This window comes from Acinonyx jubatus, chromosome B4 (genome assembly GCF_027475565.1).
Source record: "Acinonyx jubatus isolate Ajub_Pintada_27869175 chromosome B4, VMU_Ajub_asm_v1.0, whole genome shotgun sequence".
In the NCBI taxonomy this organism is placed as follows: Eukaryota; Metazoa; Chordata; class Mammalia; order Carnivora; family Felidae; genus Acinonyx; species Acinonyx jubatus.
Window position 1 is genome coordinate 33,998,934 of NC_069387.1, and position 19,424 is coordinate 34,018,357.

General features: G+C 38.1%; 1 protein-coding gene across 5 annotated transcripts in view; it reads right to left on the minus strand.

Moving 5' to 3' along the window:
* The window catches only part of LOC106965477 (chromatin remodeling regulator CECR2), a 180,552-nt gene that overhangs the window by 15,758 nt on the left and 145,370 nt on the right, over positions 1 to 19,424 (minus strand). For 3 of the 5 annotated variants that reach the window (XM_027073896.2, XM_027073895.2, XM_027073894.2), the window contains 7 exons: positions 9,132 to 9,261; positions 8,589 to 8,626; positions 8,409 to 8,500; positions 8,066 to 8,192; positions 6,938 to 7,326; positions 6,201 to 6,329; positions 5,165 to 6,011 (listed from right to left, as the gene is read on the minus strand). In XM_027073896.2, the coding sequence (XP_026929697.2) occupies positions 5,165 to 6,011; positions 6,201 to 6,329; positions 6,938 to 7,326; positions 8,066 to 8,192; positions 8,409 to 8,500; positions 8,589 to 8,626; positions 9,132 to 9,261 (1,752 nt within the window). The remainder of the gene's footprint in view (positions 1 to 5,164; positions 6,012 to 6,200; positions 6,330 to 6,937; positions 7,327 to 8,065; positions 8,193 to 8,408; positions 8,501 to 8,588; positions 8,627 to 9,131; positions 9,262 to 19,424) is intronic. The other 2 variants (XM_053225571.1, XM_027073897.2) reach the window with 1 other exon arrangement.

Genomic DNA, 19,424 nt, shown 5'->3' on the forward strand with positions numbered 1-19,424 from the left:
CAGAGTGGGAGAAAGAGGATCCAAAGCAGGCTCTGCACTGTCAGCACAGAGCTGGATGTGGGACTTGTAACTCACGAACTGTGAGATGACGACCTGAGCTGAAACAGAGTCAGGCGCTTAACTAAGTCACCCAAGTGCCCCAACAGCAGGAGACTTTAATACCACACTTACATGAACAGAAAGATCGAAACAGAAAATCAGCAAGGAAACAGTTGCTTTTTGAATGACATACTTGACCATATGGATCTACCAGATATATTCTAAAGAATTCCAAACTAAAAGGGCAGAATACACATTCTTTTCAAGTGCACATGGAACATTCTCCAGAACAGATCACATGACAGGCCACAAAACAAGTCTCAACAAATTTGAAAAGACTGAAGTTGTACCATGCAACTTTTCTGACCATAATGGCATGAAAGTAGAAATCAACCACAAGAAATCTGGAAAGAACACATGAAAGTTAAATAACATATTACTAAAGAATGAATGGGTTAATCAAGAAATCAAAGAGGCAATCAAAAAACACATGGAGACAAATGAAAATACTACAGGTCCAAAATCTTTTGGATATAGCAAAAACTATTCCAAAGAGGGATGTTTGGGGGCACCTGGGTGACTTAGTCGGTTAAGCATACAACTTTGGCTCAGGTCATGATCTCACAGTTTGTGAGATTGAGCCCAATACCAGGCCTCCACTATCAGCACAGAGCCCGCTTCAGATCCTTGGTCTCCCTCTCTGGTCCTCTCCTGCTCATTTGCACATTTTCTCAAAAGTAAATCAACATTAAAAAAAAAAAAAAAAAAGAGAGAGAGATGTTTATAGCAATGTAGGTCTACCTCAAAAAGAAGAATCTCAAATAAACAACCTAGCCTCATACCTAAAGGAGCTAGAAAAAGAATAAAGCCCAAACCAGCAGAAGAAAATAATAAAGATTAAAGGAGAAACAAACAAAATAGAAACTAAAGAAACAATATAGTAGATGAAACCAGGAGCTGGTTCTTTGAAAAGATCAATGAAATTGACAAATCTTTAGCCAAACTCAAAGAGAGAGAGAGAGAGAGAGAGAGAGAGAGAGAGAGAGAGAGAAATAACAACCAACACCACAGAAATACAAAGGATTATAAGAGATTATGAAAAATTATATGCCAACAAATTGAACAACCAAGAAGAAATGGATAAATTACTAGAAACATAACCTAACAAAACTGAATCAGGAAGAAATGGAAAATTTGAACAGGCCATTTCCAGCAAATAGAGTCAATAATCAAAAAACTTCCAACAAACAAAAGTCCAGGACCAGACAGCTTTACAGGTGAATTCTACCAAACATTTAAAGACGAGTTAATACCTATTCTTCTCAAACTATTCTGGAAGATAGAAGACGAAGGATAGCTGCCAAATTCATACTATAAGACCAACATTACCCTGATACCAACACCAGATAAAGATACTACCAAAAAAACCCAAAAAACAAAAAACAACAAAAACAAAACAAACAAAAACAAGAGACCTATAGGCCAGTATCTGTGATGAACGAAGACACAAAAATGTTCAACAAACCAAACACAACAATACACTAAAAAAAATCATTCACCATGATCAAGTGGGATTTATTCCTAGGATGCAAGGGCAAATTAATCAACATGATACATCACCTCAACAAGAGAAAGGATTAAAAATATATGATCATTTCAATAGATGCAGAAAAAACATTCGACAAAGTACAAAACCCACTCATGATAAAAAACCTTCAACAAAGTAGGTTTAGAGGGAACATACCTCAATATAATAAAGGCCACATATTAAAAACTCATAACTAACATCACACTCAATGCTGAAAAATTGAGAGCTTTTTCCTAAGATAAGGAAGAAGAAAAGAATGTCCACTTTCAGCAGTACCTTTATTCAACAGAGTACTGGAAGTTCTAGCCACAGCAATCAGACAACAAAAAGAAATAAAAGGCATCCAAACCGGTATGGAAAATGGAAAACTTTTATTACTTCCAGATGACATGATACTACATATAGAAAACACTAAAGACTCCACCAAAAACTACTACAACCATAAATGACTTCAATAAAGTCACAAGATACAAAAATCAATATACATAAATCTGTTCAATTTCTATACACTAGTAGTAGAAAGAGAAAATAAGAAAAAAACTCCCATTTACAATTTTACCAAAAGTAATAAAATACCTAGGAAGAAACTTTAACCAAGGAGGTGAAAAGCCTAAACTCTGAAAACTATAAAACACTGATGAAAGAAACTGAAGATGACACAAATGGAAAGACATTCCATGCCAACGGATTAGAAGAACAGATATTGTTAAAATGTCCATGCCACCCAAAGCAATCTACACATTTAATGCAATCCCTATCAAAACACTAACAGCATTTTTCACAGAACTAGAAAAAATAATCCTAACATTTGTATGGAACCACAAAAGACCCCAAATAGCTAAAGTGATCTTGAAAAAGAAAAACAAAGCTGGAGGTGTCCCAATCCCAGGTATCAAACTATACTACAAAGTTGTAATAATCAAAACAGAATGGTACTGGCACAAAAAAAGTCATATAGATCGAAAACAAAACAGAGAGCCCAGAAATAAACCCACAATTATATGGCCAATTAATCTTTGACAAAGGAGGCAAGAATACACAATGGGAAAAAGACAGTCTCGTCAACAAATGGTGTTGGGAAAACTGGACAACCACATGCAAAAGGATGAAAGTGGACCAATTTTCTCACACCTTACACAAAAACCAACTCAAAATGGATTAAAGACCTAAATGTGAGACCGAAATCAAAACCCTGGAAGAGAACACAAACAGTAATTTCTCTGACATTGGCCATAGCAACATTTTAAAAATAAGTCTCCTGAGGCAAGGGAAATGAAAGCAAAAATTAAGTATTGGGACTACATCAAAATAAAAAGCTTCTGCAGAGCAAAGGAAACAGTCAATAAAACTAAAAGACAACCTATGGAATGGGAGAAGATATATGCAAATGACATGTCTGATAAAGAGTGAGTAGCCAAATATATTAAGAACTTATATAACTCAGCACCCAAAAAAATAAATAATCCGATTAAAAAATGGGCAGATGAAATGAACAGACAATTCTCCAAAGAAGACATTCAGATCACTAACAGACACATGAACAGATGCTCAACATCACTTATTATCATGGAAATAGAAATCAAAACAGAATGAGATATCACCTCATGTCTGTCAGAATGGCTAAAATAAGAAAAATAAGAAACAACTGGTTGTTGGTGAAGATGTGGAGAAAAAAGAACCCTCTTGCACTGTTGGTGGGAAAGCAAACTGGTACAGCCACTGTGGAAAACAGTAGGAGGTTCCTCAAAAAATTAAAAATAGAATTACCACATGATCCATTAATTCCACTACTGGGTATTTACCCAAAGAATATGAAACGCTAATTTGAAAAGGTGTATGCACACCTGTGTTTATTGCAGCATTATTTATAATAGCCAAGATATGGAAGCAACCCAAGTGACCATCAAGAGATGAATGGATAGGGGTGCCTGGGTGGCTCAGTTGGTTAAGTGACCGACTTCGACTCAGGTCATGATCTCACAGCTTGTGAGTTTGAGCCCCATGTCAGGCTCTGTGCTGACGGCTCAGAGCCCGGATTCTCTGCCTCCCTCTCTCTCTGCCTTAACCCACTTGCATTCTGTCTCTGTCTCTCTTCAAAAATAAATAAACATCAAAAAAAAAAAAAAAAAAAAAAAAAAAAAAGAATGGATAAAGAAGTGGTACATATGTACAATGGAGTATTACTCAGCCATCAAAAACAACAAAACATTGCCATATGCAATAACATGAAGGAATCTACAGGGTATTAATGCTAAGTGAAATATAAAAAAAACAAAGAAAAGAGAAACAAACTGAAAAACAAGAGAGACAAACTGAAAAACTATAGAGAACAAACTAATGGTTACCAGAGGGGAGGTGAGTGTGGGGACAGGTGAAACAGGCAAAGGAGACAAAGAGCACACTTATCATGAGCACTGTGTAATGTATAGAGCTGTTGAATCACTATATTGTATACCTGAAACGAATATAACACTATATGTTAACTACAGTGGAAGTTAAAAAAAAAAAAAGTTTCAGTAGATATCCTAGTAACTAAATACATTAATTAAAACAAAAAGTAATTGCGTTCTAGGCCTACCATCAATCTTATGTGGAATTTTCATATTTGATAAAAGTCTAGGTGTCTATTCTCCAGTCATGCATTAAGAAAATTATATACAATACGTGGTTGACCTCTATCCCAGAAAAAAGCACTAATTACACAAATTACTCTTTTAATTTTTCTTCTCAATTTTCAGGTTTACTCTCTTAAATGACAGTTCTAAGACATTTCTTCAGGATTTGCTAGGTCTCACTTTTTTTCATTCTTAGTAGCTATAGCTATGTGTCCAAGGAATAGAAGGATGGAAATAATTAGGTTTTAAGTATAGTACTAAAAAGTTATTTCATAATGATAAATTTTAAGACAGCCATTAATAATAATATTTTTTTAAAGTTTAATTATTCTGAGAGAGAGAGAGAGAGAGAGGGAGAGGGAAAGGGAGAGAGAATCCCAAGCAGACCCTGCGTTAGAAGCGTGGAGCTCGACCTCACAAACCTTTGAGATCATGACTGAGCTGGAGTCAAGAGTCAGAGGCTTAACAGATTGAGCCACCCAGGCGCACCAAGACTGCCATTTTTAAAGGCAGTTTGATGATGCCATGGTTGAAAGCATGGGTGCTGGACTGAGTAGGTCTGGGTTCAAATGTCAGCTCCACCACTTACTAGTGAGATGACGGCAACCAATCTAAACCTTTGTGCCTCAGATTTTCCACCTGTACAAACAAGGATCATTAAATAGTAGCTAGCTCAAAAGTTTGTTTTGAGAATTGAATTACTATACGTACAAGTCTCAAAAAGACTGCACATTATGGTAAGGACTACATTTGTATAATGATCATTACCACCAGAAATCCTTTCAGATCTTTGGCCCAATCCTGAGTGAGTGGTTCAAGAAAAAGAGGCTGTAAATGAGTTTGATAGTCTTCATAAAAAAGATTCCTTATGAATTAATAGCTTAAATGTCAGAAGTCAGACAAAAGTGATGGTGTAAATTACCTCGGTCATTTTCAGGCTCTTGTGTTTCACTGTTATCCTGTGTCCTTCCAGGATTCCCCAAGGTAGGCTTGGGGGCTGACACACTTACTGATGCCGAGTGAGCTACCTGTGGAAAAGGGCCAGGTAAATGGGGCGGTGTAGGCTGTCGGGGGTGGTAAGGCACACCTGGTGGGCAAACTCGGGAAGAAAGCTGCTGCATGGCAATCATCTCTGGGCTGTCCATCATGGAGTCCCCTCCTTGCACCCCCCGCAGAGCCTGGGAGGGTGCTCCAAATAAAGAACTTGGCGTTGGGGCTGGAGGTGGCTGTAACCGAAGTCCACCAGATTTACAGGGTGGTCGCATATACCCTGAAGAAGCAACTCCATGAGGTAGAAAGCTTGATTGTTCAGTCCACTGGTTTGGGGGGAGAGGAGGTCTCATCACTCGGGAATCCATCATATGACCAAGAGTGCGAGGTTGGTGAGAGGGTCCTGGCCCCATGGGGGGCTTCTCATCTGTGCCCAAGGGTCCTGGGTTTGTAGCACCATGGTTCCCATTCCAGACAGCAGAGTGTACTCGATTCAGGTACTTGTATGATCGGTACATGTGGCTGGGAGGAATTTCTGAGCTTTCAGGAAAGTCTAGGGGTCGGGCTGGAGCCCCACCATGCCTGGGAGGAATAAATCCTGACTGGAATTGAGTTGGGGGATAAATATTTCCATCCTGACTGGGGCCACCCATCTGTCTAAGCTGCAAGGATCCAGGATGTGATCCCATGTTAGTAAGGTGTGTCAGTCCCCCACACACTTGCTTCTCTTCTGGTGTGCCTAGCCTGGGTCCTCGGTGGTTGTTAATTCCAACTGGAGGCTGGCAACAAGAAAAGAGAAGAAAGCAATGTTCAACAGATGCATAGAATAAGTAATGTGCTTAATCTATAATAACAGACCCTACAGAATAGGAGATAATGAATTAAATTTAACCTGGGAAGAGACTAGATTTCTGAGATTTATCGTGAAATCCTTTGCATCTGCATATTTTCAGTATCAGGTTGCTTACCTGCATGGCAAAAGGCTGATGCTGCTGTACAGGCTCTCCAGGGTGTGGTTCTGGGACTCTAGAGGAGACATATAAATTGGCAGGATCTGATCCTCGAAGAGGGCCAAATGTTCCTGGTACTGCTGGCCTCTGGAGGGTGTTGAGTAAAGGCAAGTTGGGGAGAGGTTTAAAAAAAAAAAAAAAGCACAGAAGACATTAAGTAGAAAACAAGGACGTTCCTGCATATGGATGTACTGCTAAAATAACACAAAGACCTTGAACATAGGGCCAAGAAAGGGAAGAACGTCAGCACATGGGCTCACCCAGATCAGGGCTAGTTCCTGGGCCGAAAGCAATCTCTCTCTATAGGACAGACTGCTGTTTCTTAATCTTTTTTTCATAACTGATTCCTTCCCCAAGACCTCTTAAGCCAATTTTCCCCCACCTGCCCTGCAACATATAATTTTAATGCTACAGATATGCTGTGTATTTTAAGTACTGTATGTATTTCTGCGCTTCGTACACAAAGAGTTTTTTTTAAAATCCCAATTTTGGCCCATACCGAGAGTATGTCAGATTAAGAGAAAGGAGATTTAAAATAAGAGGAAAAATGAAGAAAGAATGGACAGATGAGAGGGAAAGAAATCATCCACATACAGAAAAATTATTTTGGAAGAGGAACCGATTAAAAAGGCTTCACCTCTCTTTGAATTCACCAACTAGGAGCAATCACAACAGAATTTTAAGCTATTCCTTACCATCTGGTTTAAAAGGGGTGCCTGGTTGGGCATCCCCCCATAATGTAGGGGACGAGAAAAGCCTCGGCCATTTGAGGTGCTCCCCTCCCGAGGGAGCTGTGTGGAACTACTGCTAGGATTATCTCCAGAAGAGGGAGCTCGGCGTGCAGGTGGCAAGGACTTTCCTCCATTCTCCACTGGTTGCTGTTTCTTGCTGGGCCCTTCAGAGTCCCTGGAGCGGGTCCAAACGTGGCTTCCGCCACTTCTCCCAGCCCGGCTCCGTCTCTTCTCTCGCTTTTCATCCTCTCTGATCCAAAATTCTTCATCTGTGTCTCCATCTTCCCCAGGAAAATGCTTCATCATTGCCCGATGGAAACACCTCTCTAAATTATCAGACATCTTGGTATATTCTGTGGGAAGATACAAGGATTGACTTCCAGATACAGCTTTTACAGGACATAAAAAAAAATCTCCTACCAATAGACAATAAAAGATGCTATTTGGGTAAACTCTTGAGCTTAATCTGGCTTGAGTGCATATTATGTTGTACAGCTATGGACACAAGAAGAAGGTACTGTTTTTGTCCTAAGAGGCTCTAGGCTGTATGGCTGGAAGATGACTCTAGGACTATTACGTTAAATGAGTACAAATAAAGGCTAAAATGCAGAATTATTAAATACAGTGACTGTATTTAGTTAGAAGCTGCTTAGTTTTTAAACTAAAGCATTTAAGCTACTAGAGCCTTTTATATTATTTATTATTGGAGATATACTCTATGGACTTCTCAAGATGACTTAAAAATCTACGGTCAGTCTTGTCAGTGGTTAACTTGCTGAATGAAGGAAGCGCAGTACAAACTAAGCCCAGCCTGGTCTTGAAGATAATGAAAACTAACCTGAGCCCAGTTAGCCACCAGATATACTCTCTTGTCACACAGGATAGGAGTGGTTCTGGCATATATTGTGTAAGTGGTTAGAATGGCCAATCCTATGGCTTTTAATGTGCATTGTGTTCATAGCCCCAAAGAAAGGTCTGATTCACTTCTGAAAGAGATGCACTTCTATTTTTGTGTATTTCTAAAAAAGAAGGCATTTTATTCTTGGTTGAAATGGTGTAAGTGTATCCATAGCAGACTCCTTCCCCACTTACCACTACTTTCCCCATTGTATTTTCGACAATTCCTGAACATAGTCTTCATGTCATTTACAAATTCCTCCTTGGTACAGTATAAACCTCCATTCAGTTTCTTCTCCATGCTTGAGATATCCATGGGGACCTAAAATAGGACACATTAAATTATAACATGCTGGAGAAAAACCATCTTGTAGTCCCTGTGAGGCAAAGGAATCATGCTATTATGAGATGCTCAGGAGCATGGCATATATCCAGCAACTCTGATTCTCAAGAACAACAGGTGAACTTAAAAAACAGTGACAAAAATCAAGAAAGAAACACACACCATAGAAGGTATAACTGTAAAGGCAGCCTCTACCTTAATAATCTGGTAATAGTTTGGGGCATACGATTCATCCACAGGTTCTAAAAAGGGCCAAGAATCCTTGTGAGCCTTTACCACATCGAGAACTGAAAGCCAAAGAAGAGAGCTGCATTAACTCAGTCACACAAGAGTATTTCTATCAGAAATAGTTAATAGTTGAGAATGGGAACTGACCTTTATACATGGCAGTGAAATCATCATCCAACTCAAAGCTGTGAATCACAAAATAAGAAATAGTAACTTTGACAACCTTCTCTCCTTAGCTCTCTTACTTTAATCACAGACAGGCAGCTGATTGTACCAAGGTTTGGAAGAGTCCCAATAAACTGTTTTTAAGGTAAGTTTGTGACACTGATAATCTCCAGAAAAGAATTGTGAAGATGATGGTTAGTAAACCTAAGCAAAAAAGGGAGTATCATTTTCCTCATCCGTACAATGCTGGGGTTGACTCAGATGATCCATAACTTATGATTCTATAATGTTAGTTATTTCATAGCACATTATTTCTTGGGCTATATTTTCCCTTAATGAATATTTTTATAATCTAAATAACAGTAATACAGAAAGGCATACAGAAGAATGAGAAGCTTATGAACACTGAATATTACCTACCACACAGGGTTGTTGTATGAATTAAATGAGCAAAGTGCTTAGCACAATTCCTGAGTGCTTCCTAAATGTTACTGTTTGCTACTGTTAGTATCATTAAATACTCACAGGTCTTTAGTCTTTTTTTCTTCTCTCATGGGGGAGTTAGGGTCCAGATGGGAAAGTTCTGGGGGGAGCTCCTTCCCTTGGGCCAGCAGCCACGCCCTTTCTTCCCTGAGCTTTCTCCTCTTTGCTCGATCTACAATGAACACAGTGCATTACAGTACAAGTGAGGTAAGTGCTTTTTAGAGGATTAGATTATATGTTAAGCATTTTGAGAAGAAACAAAGATCACCAAAACAGTATCATAAAATTATTCTTGCTTCTTCTGCCATCCTCTTTTGATAATTAGGATGATTCTATAGAAGGAATGCTTTATGAAAAATATAATCTTGTGGAACTCATTTCCTTTATGCATATTGAAATCAATGGTTGGGGGGGAGGGATGAGGGTGGTATGGCAGGCACTGGGATGGAGAGGGAGGAAAGAGCAAGGCTGAAAAAAACAGAATTAGAAGAAAAAGAAAAAAAAAAAGATTGAATGAAGATTATCCTTCTTTCAATACCTAAGGACTTTCCTAGTTCTCTCAGAAAAGCAACATCCCCTTTTAAGGACCAGATTCTCAATCCAAAACATATACAAGATTTTATATGCACATGTAAGCACTCAAGGTTTTGCATTTGCAAAAATATCCTTGTACCCCCAATTGTCTTTGCTCTTCAATCCACCCCCACCACTGGCAGCTGGACCCTACCAAGCCAGGGTAGTAATAAATTTGGCTGGGAAAAAGAGAAAGATGCCAGCTGGAATGGGCAAAGATCTGGAAGGCATGGATGATTTTTTTTCTGGCTCACAGCCACAGCCATGAGAAACACACTTGGCATTCCACTATTAGTCTGATGGGACACTCACTGCCAGCAGGGAACCGGAAGGTCAGGAGTAAAGAAAAGAGCCAGGAAGATAAAGAATACTGTCAGACAGAAAGACACAAAAATGGAAGGGAGAAGCCAGGACAGACCTTCTATTTTCTTACCCGAGAGACAGACTCCACATCTGCCCACTGCTATGAGTATGACATGACCCTGCTAATTTTGTTTTTGTTCTTACATTATCCCTTATAAACTTAAATCTTTATCTGATTTCATTAGTGAAAGGCACTTGGCTATCAATGACTTGTAATATTACTTTTTAAAAAACGATTTCAAGATTAAAGAACAATGTAACCAAGTTAATGAATATCCATGAACCTAACAAACTGGCAGATTTTAAGATTTTTCCTTTATTAACTTTAATAGAGTACTCCACAGCTTAATAATCCACTTTCCAGTTGGTTGCAATATGTCTGCATCTTGTAAATGGTATTATGACAATTCTTTTGACATATCTTCTCACGCATGCATGTGAGATTTTTAGGATCCACAACTAGCAGCGGAACTTCCAGATAGTGAACTTCATCAGGCCTGGTCAAGGTGATTTCCAAAGGGGTACAGCTTTTCTCTCAACAGCAATTTGAGTGAACTCACACTCACTTGGTAGGATAAAAGGCGCATTTTTGCCAAACTACTGAGTATTGATAAGGAATTTTGATGTTTTCATCTGCATTTTCCTGACTGGAGTGATTACTTTGCCCTATTTTCTTTGGGTTGCTACGTTTCTGATTTAGATAAATGCTTTTAATAATCTGGATAATAAGACTTTGTTGTTGATTAGGTGTTAAAATTATCTTCTTCCAGGGTGCCTGGGTGGCTCAGTCAGTTAGGCATCTGACGTCAGCTTAGGACATGATCTAACGGTTCAGGAGTCCCAGACCCGCATCAGGTGAGCCCAGCTTCTCTCTTCCCCTCTCTCTGCCCCTTACTCACTTGCACCCTCTCTCTCTCTCTCAAAAAAAAATCTTCCACTTTGACTCATCTTTTCACTTTGTTTATGTTTGTGTCATATGTAAGTTTTGAACAATTTGTGTAGCCGAACATCAATCTCGCTCCCTTTATAGCTTGTGTTTTTTGTACTTATAACATTCTTTTTTATTCTGACATCTTGAAGACATTCATCTATACTGTCTTCAATTTGGTTTGGGCCTTTAGTTCATCTGGAACACAAATGGGAAGCAGACATATAATTTTCCTCCTCTGATTAGTAAGCACTTGTACTGGTTATGTGGTACTGGAGAACCCACATTCCTTCCCAAGGCCTGTTTCTATGTAGTTTACTGGGTTCATTTCTATCTCTATGCCAATATCATTCTCTTTTTTTATGTTTTTATTTATTTTTGAGAGAGAGAGAAACAGCAGGGGAGGGGCAGAGAATGGGGGACAGAGGATCCAAAGCAGGCTCTGTGCTGACAGCAGAGAGCCCAGTGCAGGACTAGAACTCACAAAACTGTGAGATCTTGACCTGTAGCTTAACTGACTGAGCCACCCAGGCACCCCAATACCATTCTTTTATTCACTGTTATTTTTATTTTGTTATCTGTAAAATAAGTGTCCCCACCATACTGTATTTGGAAATTATTATCTTGGCTATTCTTAGCCCTTTGCTCTTCTGTATGAACTTTAGGAACGTAAAAGGATTTATTTAATATCAAATATTGAGTCAAGGTCAAACTTTCTCTCTAGTGCAATAATTTTTTTAAGTTGGTTTGTTCAAATCAAAACTAAAAAGGTCTATATACTGCATTTGTCTGTGTCTAAATTTAGCTGAATTTGTAATAGTGTTCCCTCCAATTTGTTGGAAAAATTGGGTCATTTTGTCTTTGTGTAATTTCCTGCATTCTGGATTTAGCTGATGGCATCCTCACTATGGTGTTAATGTGTTCCCATACCTCTTGGATTTCTGTAAATTGAATTATATCTAGAGGCTTTGATCAGACAAACATGTTTGATTTTTTGGGCAATATTATTTCATAGATGGTGTTGTATATATCTTTTTTCATTACATCAGCAGATATAATATCTACTTATCTGTCTTTTGTGATTTTGTATTATATCAGCGTTAACTTCATCTTTCCATTGCTAAGTTCCTCATCAGTCTTTCAATTGATGATTAACTAGAGTTCCAAAACAGAATTAAGCTGCAGACAAAATTATTTGTATGATCATTTTCTCAGTAATTTCAAGGTATATACCTAGTAAAAATGCATAGGAGAGAAGTCAGTTCATTAAATACGATGGATGTATTAGGGCAGGGGTTTGCAAATGGCAAACTACAGAATGTAGGACGGTTAGCTGATTGTTAAGAAAGAAAGAGAGAAAGAGAGAAAGAGAGAAAGAGAGAAAGAAAGAAAGAAAGAAAGAAAGAAAGAAAGAAAGAAAGAAAGAAAGAAAAGGGAAAAAGAGAAAAAGAAAGAAAAAGAAAAGAAAGAAAAAGAGGGAAAGAATGAAAGATTAATGGGAACACAGCCCTGTATTATCTCTAAGCTTAAAATATTTACTATCTGACCGTTTATAGAAAGTTAGCTGATTTCAGGGGTGCCTGGATGGCTCAGTCAGTGGAGCATATGACTCTGGATCTCTGGGTTGTGAGTTCAAGTTCCACACTGGGCATGGAGCCTACTTAAAATAATAAATAAAAAAAAAAATAAAAAAGCTTTATATTTTAAAACTTTAAAAAAAGTTAGCTGATCTCTACTTTAGGGTTTAATAGTCTCTTGGAAGCCTCGGTTGAGAAAAGCTCTGCCCAGGTCCATTTTTTTAATTATTTGTTATTCTATTATAATTGCCATTATTTATTGACCAAATTATTTTCCTCACCAATTATTTGCATATTCTCAAATACAGTCTGTCAGACTTTCTATTTTACTAGGTCTGAAAATAACAAGTTGTCCCATTAAACTCCTAAGGTAATCATTGATTTTTATAAAATATCATTATGGGGGCACCTAGGTAAGTCAGTTGGTTAAGCGTCTGACCCCTGATATCAGCTCAGGTCAATGATCTCACAGTTGTTTTCTTTTTTTCTTTTTAAGTTCTTGCCACCAGTGTTATCATTCTTTTTCTTTTTTTTTAATGTTTATTTATTTTGAGAGAGAGAGAGAGAGAGCGAGCGAGCATGAGATGGGGAGGGGCAGGGAGAGGGAGACACAGAATCTGAAGCAGACTCCAGGCTCTGAGCTGTCAGCACAGAACCTGATATGGGGCTCAAACCTACAAACTGGGAGATCATGACCTGAGCCAAAGTTGGATGCTTAACCGACTGAGCCCTACAGATGCCCTATGCATCTGGCTCCAAGCTGACAGCATGAAGGTTGCTTGGGATTCTCTCTCTATCTTGCCCTTGCCCACTCCATGGGTGCATACTCTCTCAAAAATAAACTAGATTTTAAACTTATTTCATGTTTTTTGTTCATTTTCTTTTTTTAGTGCTCAAAAATATCCAATGATCGGGTGCCTGGGTGGCTCAGTCAGTTCAGATCTGAGTTCAGCTCAGGTCATGGTCTCATGGTTCATGAGTTTGAGCCCCGCATCGGGCTCTGTGCTGACAGCTCAGAGCCTGGAGCCTGCTTTGGATTCTGTGTCTCCCTCTTTTCTCTGCCCCTCCCCCACTCGCACTCTGTCTCGCTCTCAAAAATAAATAAAACAAACAAACAAAAATCCAATGTTGGCCAGTGAGAATATATCTTTTGATAGAACTTTCAGGAGTCTTTGATGCTTCCTTGCTTTCTCTTATAAAATAATCTAGGCTCACACCTTATATTTTTTCTGCCCTAGTACTGAAATCAGTCATTTCTCCAAAGAATCTTGGTTCCTTCTGGAAGGAAATGATATTTAGAGGCCACTATCTGTGTAGTAAAATTTCCCATTGTTATTAAGTCATGTTTACAAATTATTCATATTAACACTTAAAATGAATCCAACTACTTGGCTTTATTCTTATTAGTTATGATAGTTTCTTGACATTTTATTGGAGTTTCAAATCATACATTCCTTAAACTATACATTTAATATGTATATAGTTCTATAATATAAATACACAAATATTCTTCCTTTGTAGAGAACACCCTATGAAACAACACAATACAGAATAAAAGCAATGATAGAAAAAAATCTTTTCTTCTTGACTTTAAGAAGGAATACCTATAACGTTTCCCATTAAAGTGAATATTGGTTAAGGAAGTTCCCTTCTATTGTAAGTCTATGGAGATTGCCATAATCTAGAATTCAGATTTCTAGCTTCCAGAACTATGAGAAAATTAAATTTGTTTTATACTATCTAGTTATGGAGGCTTGGAAAATTAATATAAAATTCAGCCCATTTTCTCCTGAATCCTATTATTACTCCTGAGAAGTCTATCACTGTTACAGAACATCCTTTAAGGTAATTTATCTTTTCCAAACTGATTACTATAAACACATTTTCTTAACCTTTATTTTTTGAGAGACTGAGTGTGAGTGGGGGCGGGGCAGAGAAAGAGAGAGTCACAGATTCTGAAGCAGGCTCCAGGCTCTGAGCAGTCAGCACAGAGCCTGACATGGGGCTCAAACTCAAAACCACGAGATCATGACCTGAGCCGAAGTTGGATGCTCAACTGGCTGAGACACCCAGGTGCCCCTCCAAACTGATTACTTCAAATATCTGTGGGTCATAGGTTCTATAATTCATTACCATGGGTCTACATGTAATTTATATCCAGTTTACATTTCTTCTTCTTCTTTTAACTTTGAGGATTTGTGTTTTTCATCAAATCAAGAAAATTCTCAACCATTCTAAATATTTTCTCTGCCCCATTCTCTTGATTCTTTCATTTTAGAACTTATAGTAGGCACACACTGGATTTTTCATGTTAGATAACACCTAAGTTATTAAGCTATCAATATCAAGCTTGTAAGCTCTAAATCCATTATTTTTCCATTCTTTGCTAGTTTTATATTTTGCCAAAAGGGAGTACCAGAGGAAGAATGATAGGATGAGGGGAAGGGTTTTCTTTCTTCCTGTTATCGCTGTTCAACACCATGCTAGGAATGGTCCTTCATCTGGGACCAGATGAACCAACCCAGTTGGTTTTGATAAGCGGGTTCTTTTTGGTAGTCCCAGAACCAGGCTTGCTGCTTGCCTGTTCCAACTGGGCAGAGCCCCTCAACTTCTAGGTTGTGATAACCTAACAACTTCTCTTTGCTCTTCTTTGTGCTATCTCACAAGTCTCTTTTAACTTTTTTATTTTTCTGACTTCCATTTAACCAAAGACCCATTTGAAATTCTTTGTGTTGAGGTGGTTCAGTCAATTAGCATCTGACTCTTGATTTTGGCTCAGGCCATGATCTCGTGGTTTGTGAGTCTGAGCCCCATGTTGGGCTCTACGCTTACAGCGCAGAGCCTGCTTAGGATTCTCTCTCTCTCTCTCTCTCTCTCTCTCTCTCTCTGCCCCTCCCCCCATGTATGTGCACGAGCTCTCTCTCTCTTTTTTACATAAAAAAAAAGTAAAATTCTTTGTGTTGAAATATCTAGCATAAGTTTTGTTTTCATGACTGGACACTGAAAGATTAACAAGTAACTTTTTATCTTAGTGCTGCATTCCATGTAATATCCCAGAGATACCTTCTAGTTGACTGATTCTCTTTTCACACATACCCAAAGCTGTTTAATATTCCAATAACCTATACCTTACATTTCCAGGAGTTCTATTTGTTTCCTTGAATCTGCCTGTCATTTTCAACAAGGTTACTTTTTCCTTATGTTTCCAATATCTTCTTTTTTAAATATCTGATATGATAGTACTGAATCTATTTCTTTTTTGTCTGCTGTAACTACCAACAACTACTGCTCACTGTGGTGCTTCCTTATTTGCTTTGAAATTCTTATCACCTCTTCATCCTTGTCAGGAATTTACTGATGGTTGTCATTTCTGGGGTAGGGGTAGAGCATCCCTAGACAGACCACTCCATACCCACAACTTATCCTGTTTTTAGTTACCATAAAAACAGTGCCTGATAACTTCCTTTACTTGGCTAAGATATCAGATATGCTTTTTTTTTTTTTTAAGCTTATTTATTTATTTTGAGAGAGACAGAGATAGCCTGTTGGAGGGGTGGGAGACAGACAGAGAGGAAGACAGAGAGAATCCCAAGCAGGCTCTGTGTTGGCAGTGCAGAGCCTGACATGGGACTTGAACGCATGAAACCATGGGATCATGACCTGAGCTGAAACCAAGAGTTGGACACTTAAACAACTGAGCCATCCAATCACCCTCAGATATGTTCTTAAAAAGGGTGTTTATACAATGTTAGACAAAATATTGTAACATATATATTACAAATAGAATTTATATGTATTTGAGGGGCTCCTGGATGGCTCAGTAGATTGAGTAGATTGAGTAGATTGAGTCATCAGTAGATTGACTTCAGCTCAGGTCATGATCTCATGGTTTCTGAGTCTGAACTCCACATTGAGCTTGTCAATGTAGAGCCTGCTTCAGATCCTCTGTCCCCCTTTCTGTCCCTCCCCTGTTCATGCTTTCTCTTTCAAAAATAAATAAACATTAAGGAGAATAAAGAATTTCTATGTATTTGAGGCAAGAAGAATTTTTAGGTTACATATCAACCATACTGAGAGATGAGAAAGTCTCAATGATGTCCATTTCCATACTGATTTGTTCAACTTGGTATGAATATTTATGTCACAATCCAGTTTTACTTCCTATACAAGTATCATATTAATAAAAAGCAGTGCATTTATTTGGGCTTTTCTTTCTTTTGGTTTAAAAAAAAACCTTTTTTTAACGTTTATTCATTTTTGACAGAGACAGAGTGCAAGCGAAGGTGGGGCAGAGAGAGAGGGAGACACAGAATCTGAGGCAGGCTCCAGGCTCTGAGCTGTCAGTGCAGGCTTAATGTGGGGTTTGAACCCACGAACCGGAGATTGTGACCTGAGCCGAAGTCAGATGCTTAAGTGACTGAGCCACCCAGGTGACCCGGCTTAAAAAAACTTTTAAAAAAGAGTAAAATTTACCTTTTAAATCATTTTAAGTGTACAATTCAGTAATATTAAGTACACCCACAGTATTGTGCAACTGTTACCATTTCCAAAACTTTTACATCATCCTAAACATTAGAAACTCTGTACCTTTAGTAAGAACTCCCCATTTCCTTCCTCTTGGCTTACTTTATTATAATATCTTCAAGGTTCATCCATGTTGTAGACTGTGTCAGAATTTCATTCCTTTTTAAGGATGAATAATAAACCATCATCGGTATAAACCTTACTTTGTTTATCCATTCATGCATTTCTGAACATTTCGGTTCTTTCCATCTTTTGGCTTCTACTTTTTCTTAATCCACTTCTCACTTTTCAAATTTCTTGAAACAAATGAAAGCTATGAGCCCTTTCCTTGGAAATATGTGTTCATGTCCTATCACATTAATTTTGCCAGCAATTTCAGGGGATCCCTATTCTAGTGACTGCCTGTCAACACTGCTGGGATGACAGGGTAGAAGGAGAAACGTATAGTAGACTAAAACTAACTGATAGGTTCTGTGCTCCCTTTACAGACTGATCTTAAACAGTGTAAAATTTTTTGTTTTACCATCACCACAGATAAATATTATTCGTTATGGTAAAAGGACCTACATAATGAAATCCTCTTTGAATTTACTGTCACAAAAAGCTCATTTCTCTGAATTAACTATTTTAAACTTTAAAGTTATCAGTGAATAAATTCTCAATAAAAAAATCCATTATTCTCCCTGCCCTTTTCACTTAGCTTCTAAGAATTCAGGGAAAGTTTGTTGCTATTTTACAGCCTGTAAAAACTCTCTCTACAGATCCCCCATGATAACTATTATTTGTGAGCTTGTTGTGTGCTGGGGACTACCCATTTTTTAATTTAATCCTTCTAACAAGGTCTACAAAGCCATGGTCTGACCCCTGGTTATCTCTGTGAACTCATTTCCTGCCAATCTTCCCCCTGCTTTGTTCACTTTGATCCAGCCACAATGACCTTCTTCCGTGTATATTCCCTCCACGGTGCTTTTGCACTTGCTATTTCCTCTGCTTGCTATGCTCTTCTCCCATCAGATGTTCATATGGGACCTTCACTTACTTCATTACTATATGTCACATATTCAGAAAGGGCTTTAAGTTTATTTATTTATTTTGAGAGAGAGAGCGAGAGCAAGTGAGCACGTGTGCAAGCAGAGGGAGGGAGAGAGGGAGGGAGGCAGTGGGAGGAGAGAGGGAGGGAGGGAGTGAGAGGAGGCGGGGGGGAGAGAGGGAGAGGGAGAGAGAGAGAGAGAGAGAGAGAGAGAGAGAGAGAGAGAGAGAGAATCCCATACAGACTTGGCACTGTCAGTGCAGAGCCTGATACAGGGTGATCCTAAGATCATGACCTGAGTTGAAACCAAGAGTAGGACACTTAATTGACCGATCCACGTAGATGTCCACATAGAGGGCTTTCGTGACAATCTTATTTAAATGCCACCTGCCTCATGTCACTCTTTATCTCTAAACCTGTTTTCTTCTTTAGATCTTTCACTACTATTGATGATTCTACAATATTTGTTTATTGTTTCTTCCCACCACTGAAATGGAAACTCCATGAAAGGATTAATTTATTCTGTTTAATATCTATATTCCAAGAACAACACCTGGCATAGAATGGGTGCTCTAAATATATTTGTTGATTTAAAGAACAATCTATAACATGGGCATTATTAATCATACAGGTATAGATACTAAGCCATAAAAATAAATTTTAAACCTGTTTGTATAAAAGTCAAATGACAATAGTGTAGCCAGTTAAGAGTCCCAGTGAAAATTACAGAATCCCCTTAAAAAATATAAAGGAATAAAAGCCATAGTTGCTGTCTCAAGGAATTTAAATCTAGCACTGGAAATAAAACCTATGAAACATTTTACAAGTAGGACATACTACATACTGTGACACAGGCTAAATTTATAGATTAAATGCCCTAAGGGTTTTATAATGAAGAAATGATCAAAGTTGGAATAGGGTTAACCTATGAAGAAACAGAAGGCACCACTTCCTCTTAATGGGAGGAAGAAAAGCACTTAATAAGGCCAGAATCCATTAAATTTCACACCCTAAATTGATTTAAATTTTGCAATGAAACACTGCATTAAAGAGGAAAACACAGGCCATGTAGTTTTATTAAAAAACTTAAAATATTCAATACATTTACTTAAAAGAAAAGAAATACTGATCTATATTCAGCTAAGCCAAATGATCTGTTACCACATGATTTATTAGGTTCAGCTTATAAATACAACTGCTATCTGACACATCTAGGGACAGTCATTATCCTTCGTATTAATTGCCAATGAAAGAAAAATCTCATTACACCAGACGAACACCTGGACGTAAGTCTGAGAAAACTATTCTGTCCTAATAAAATTAATGGTAATATTCTAAAT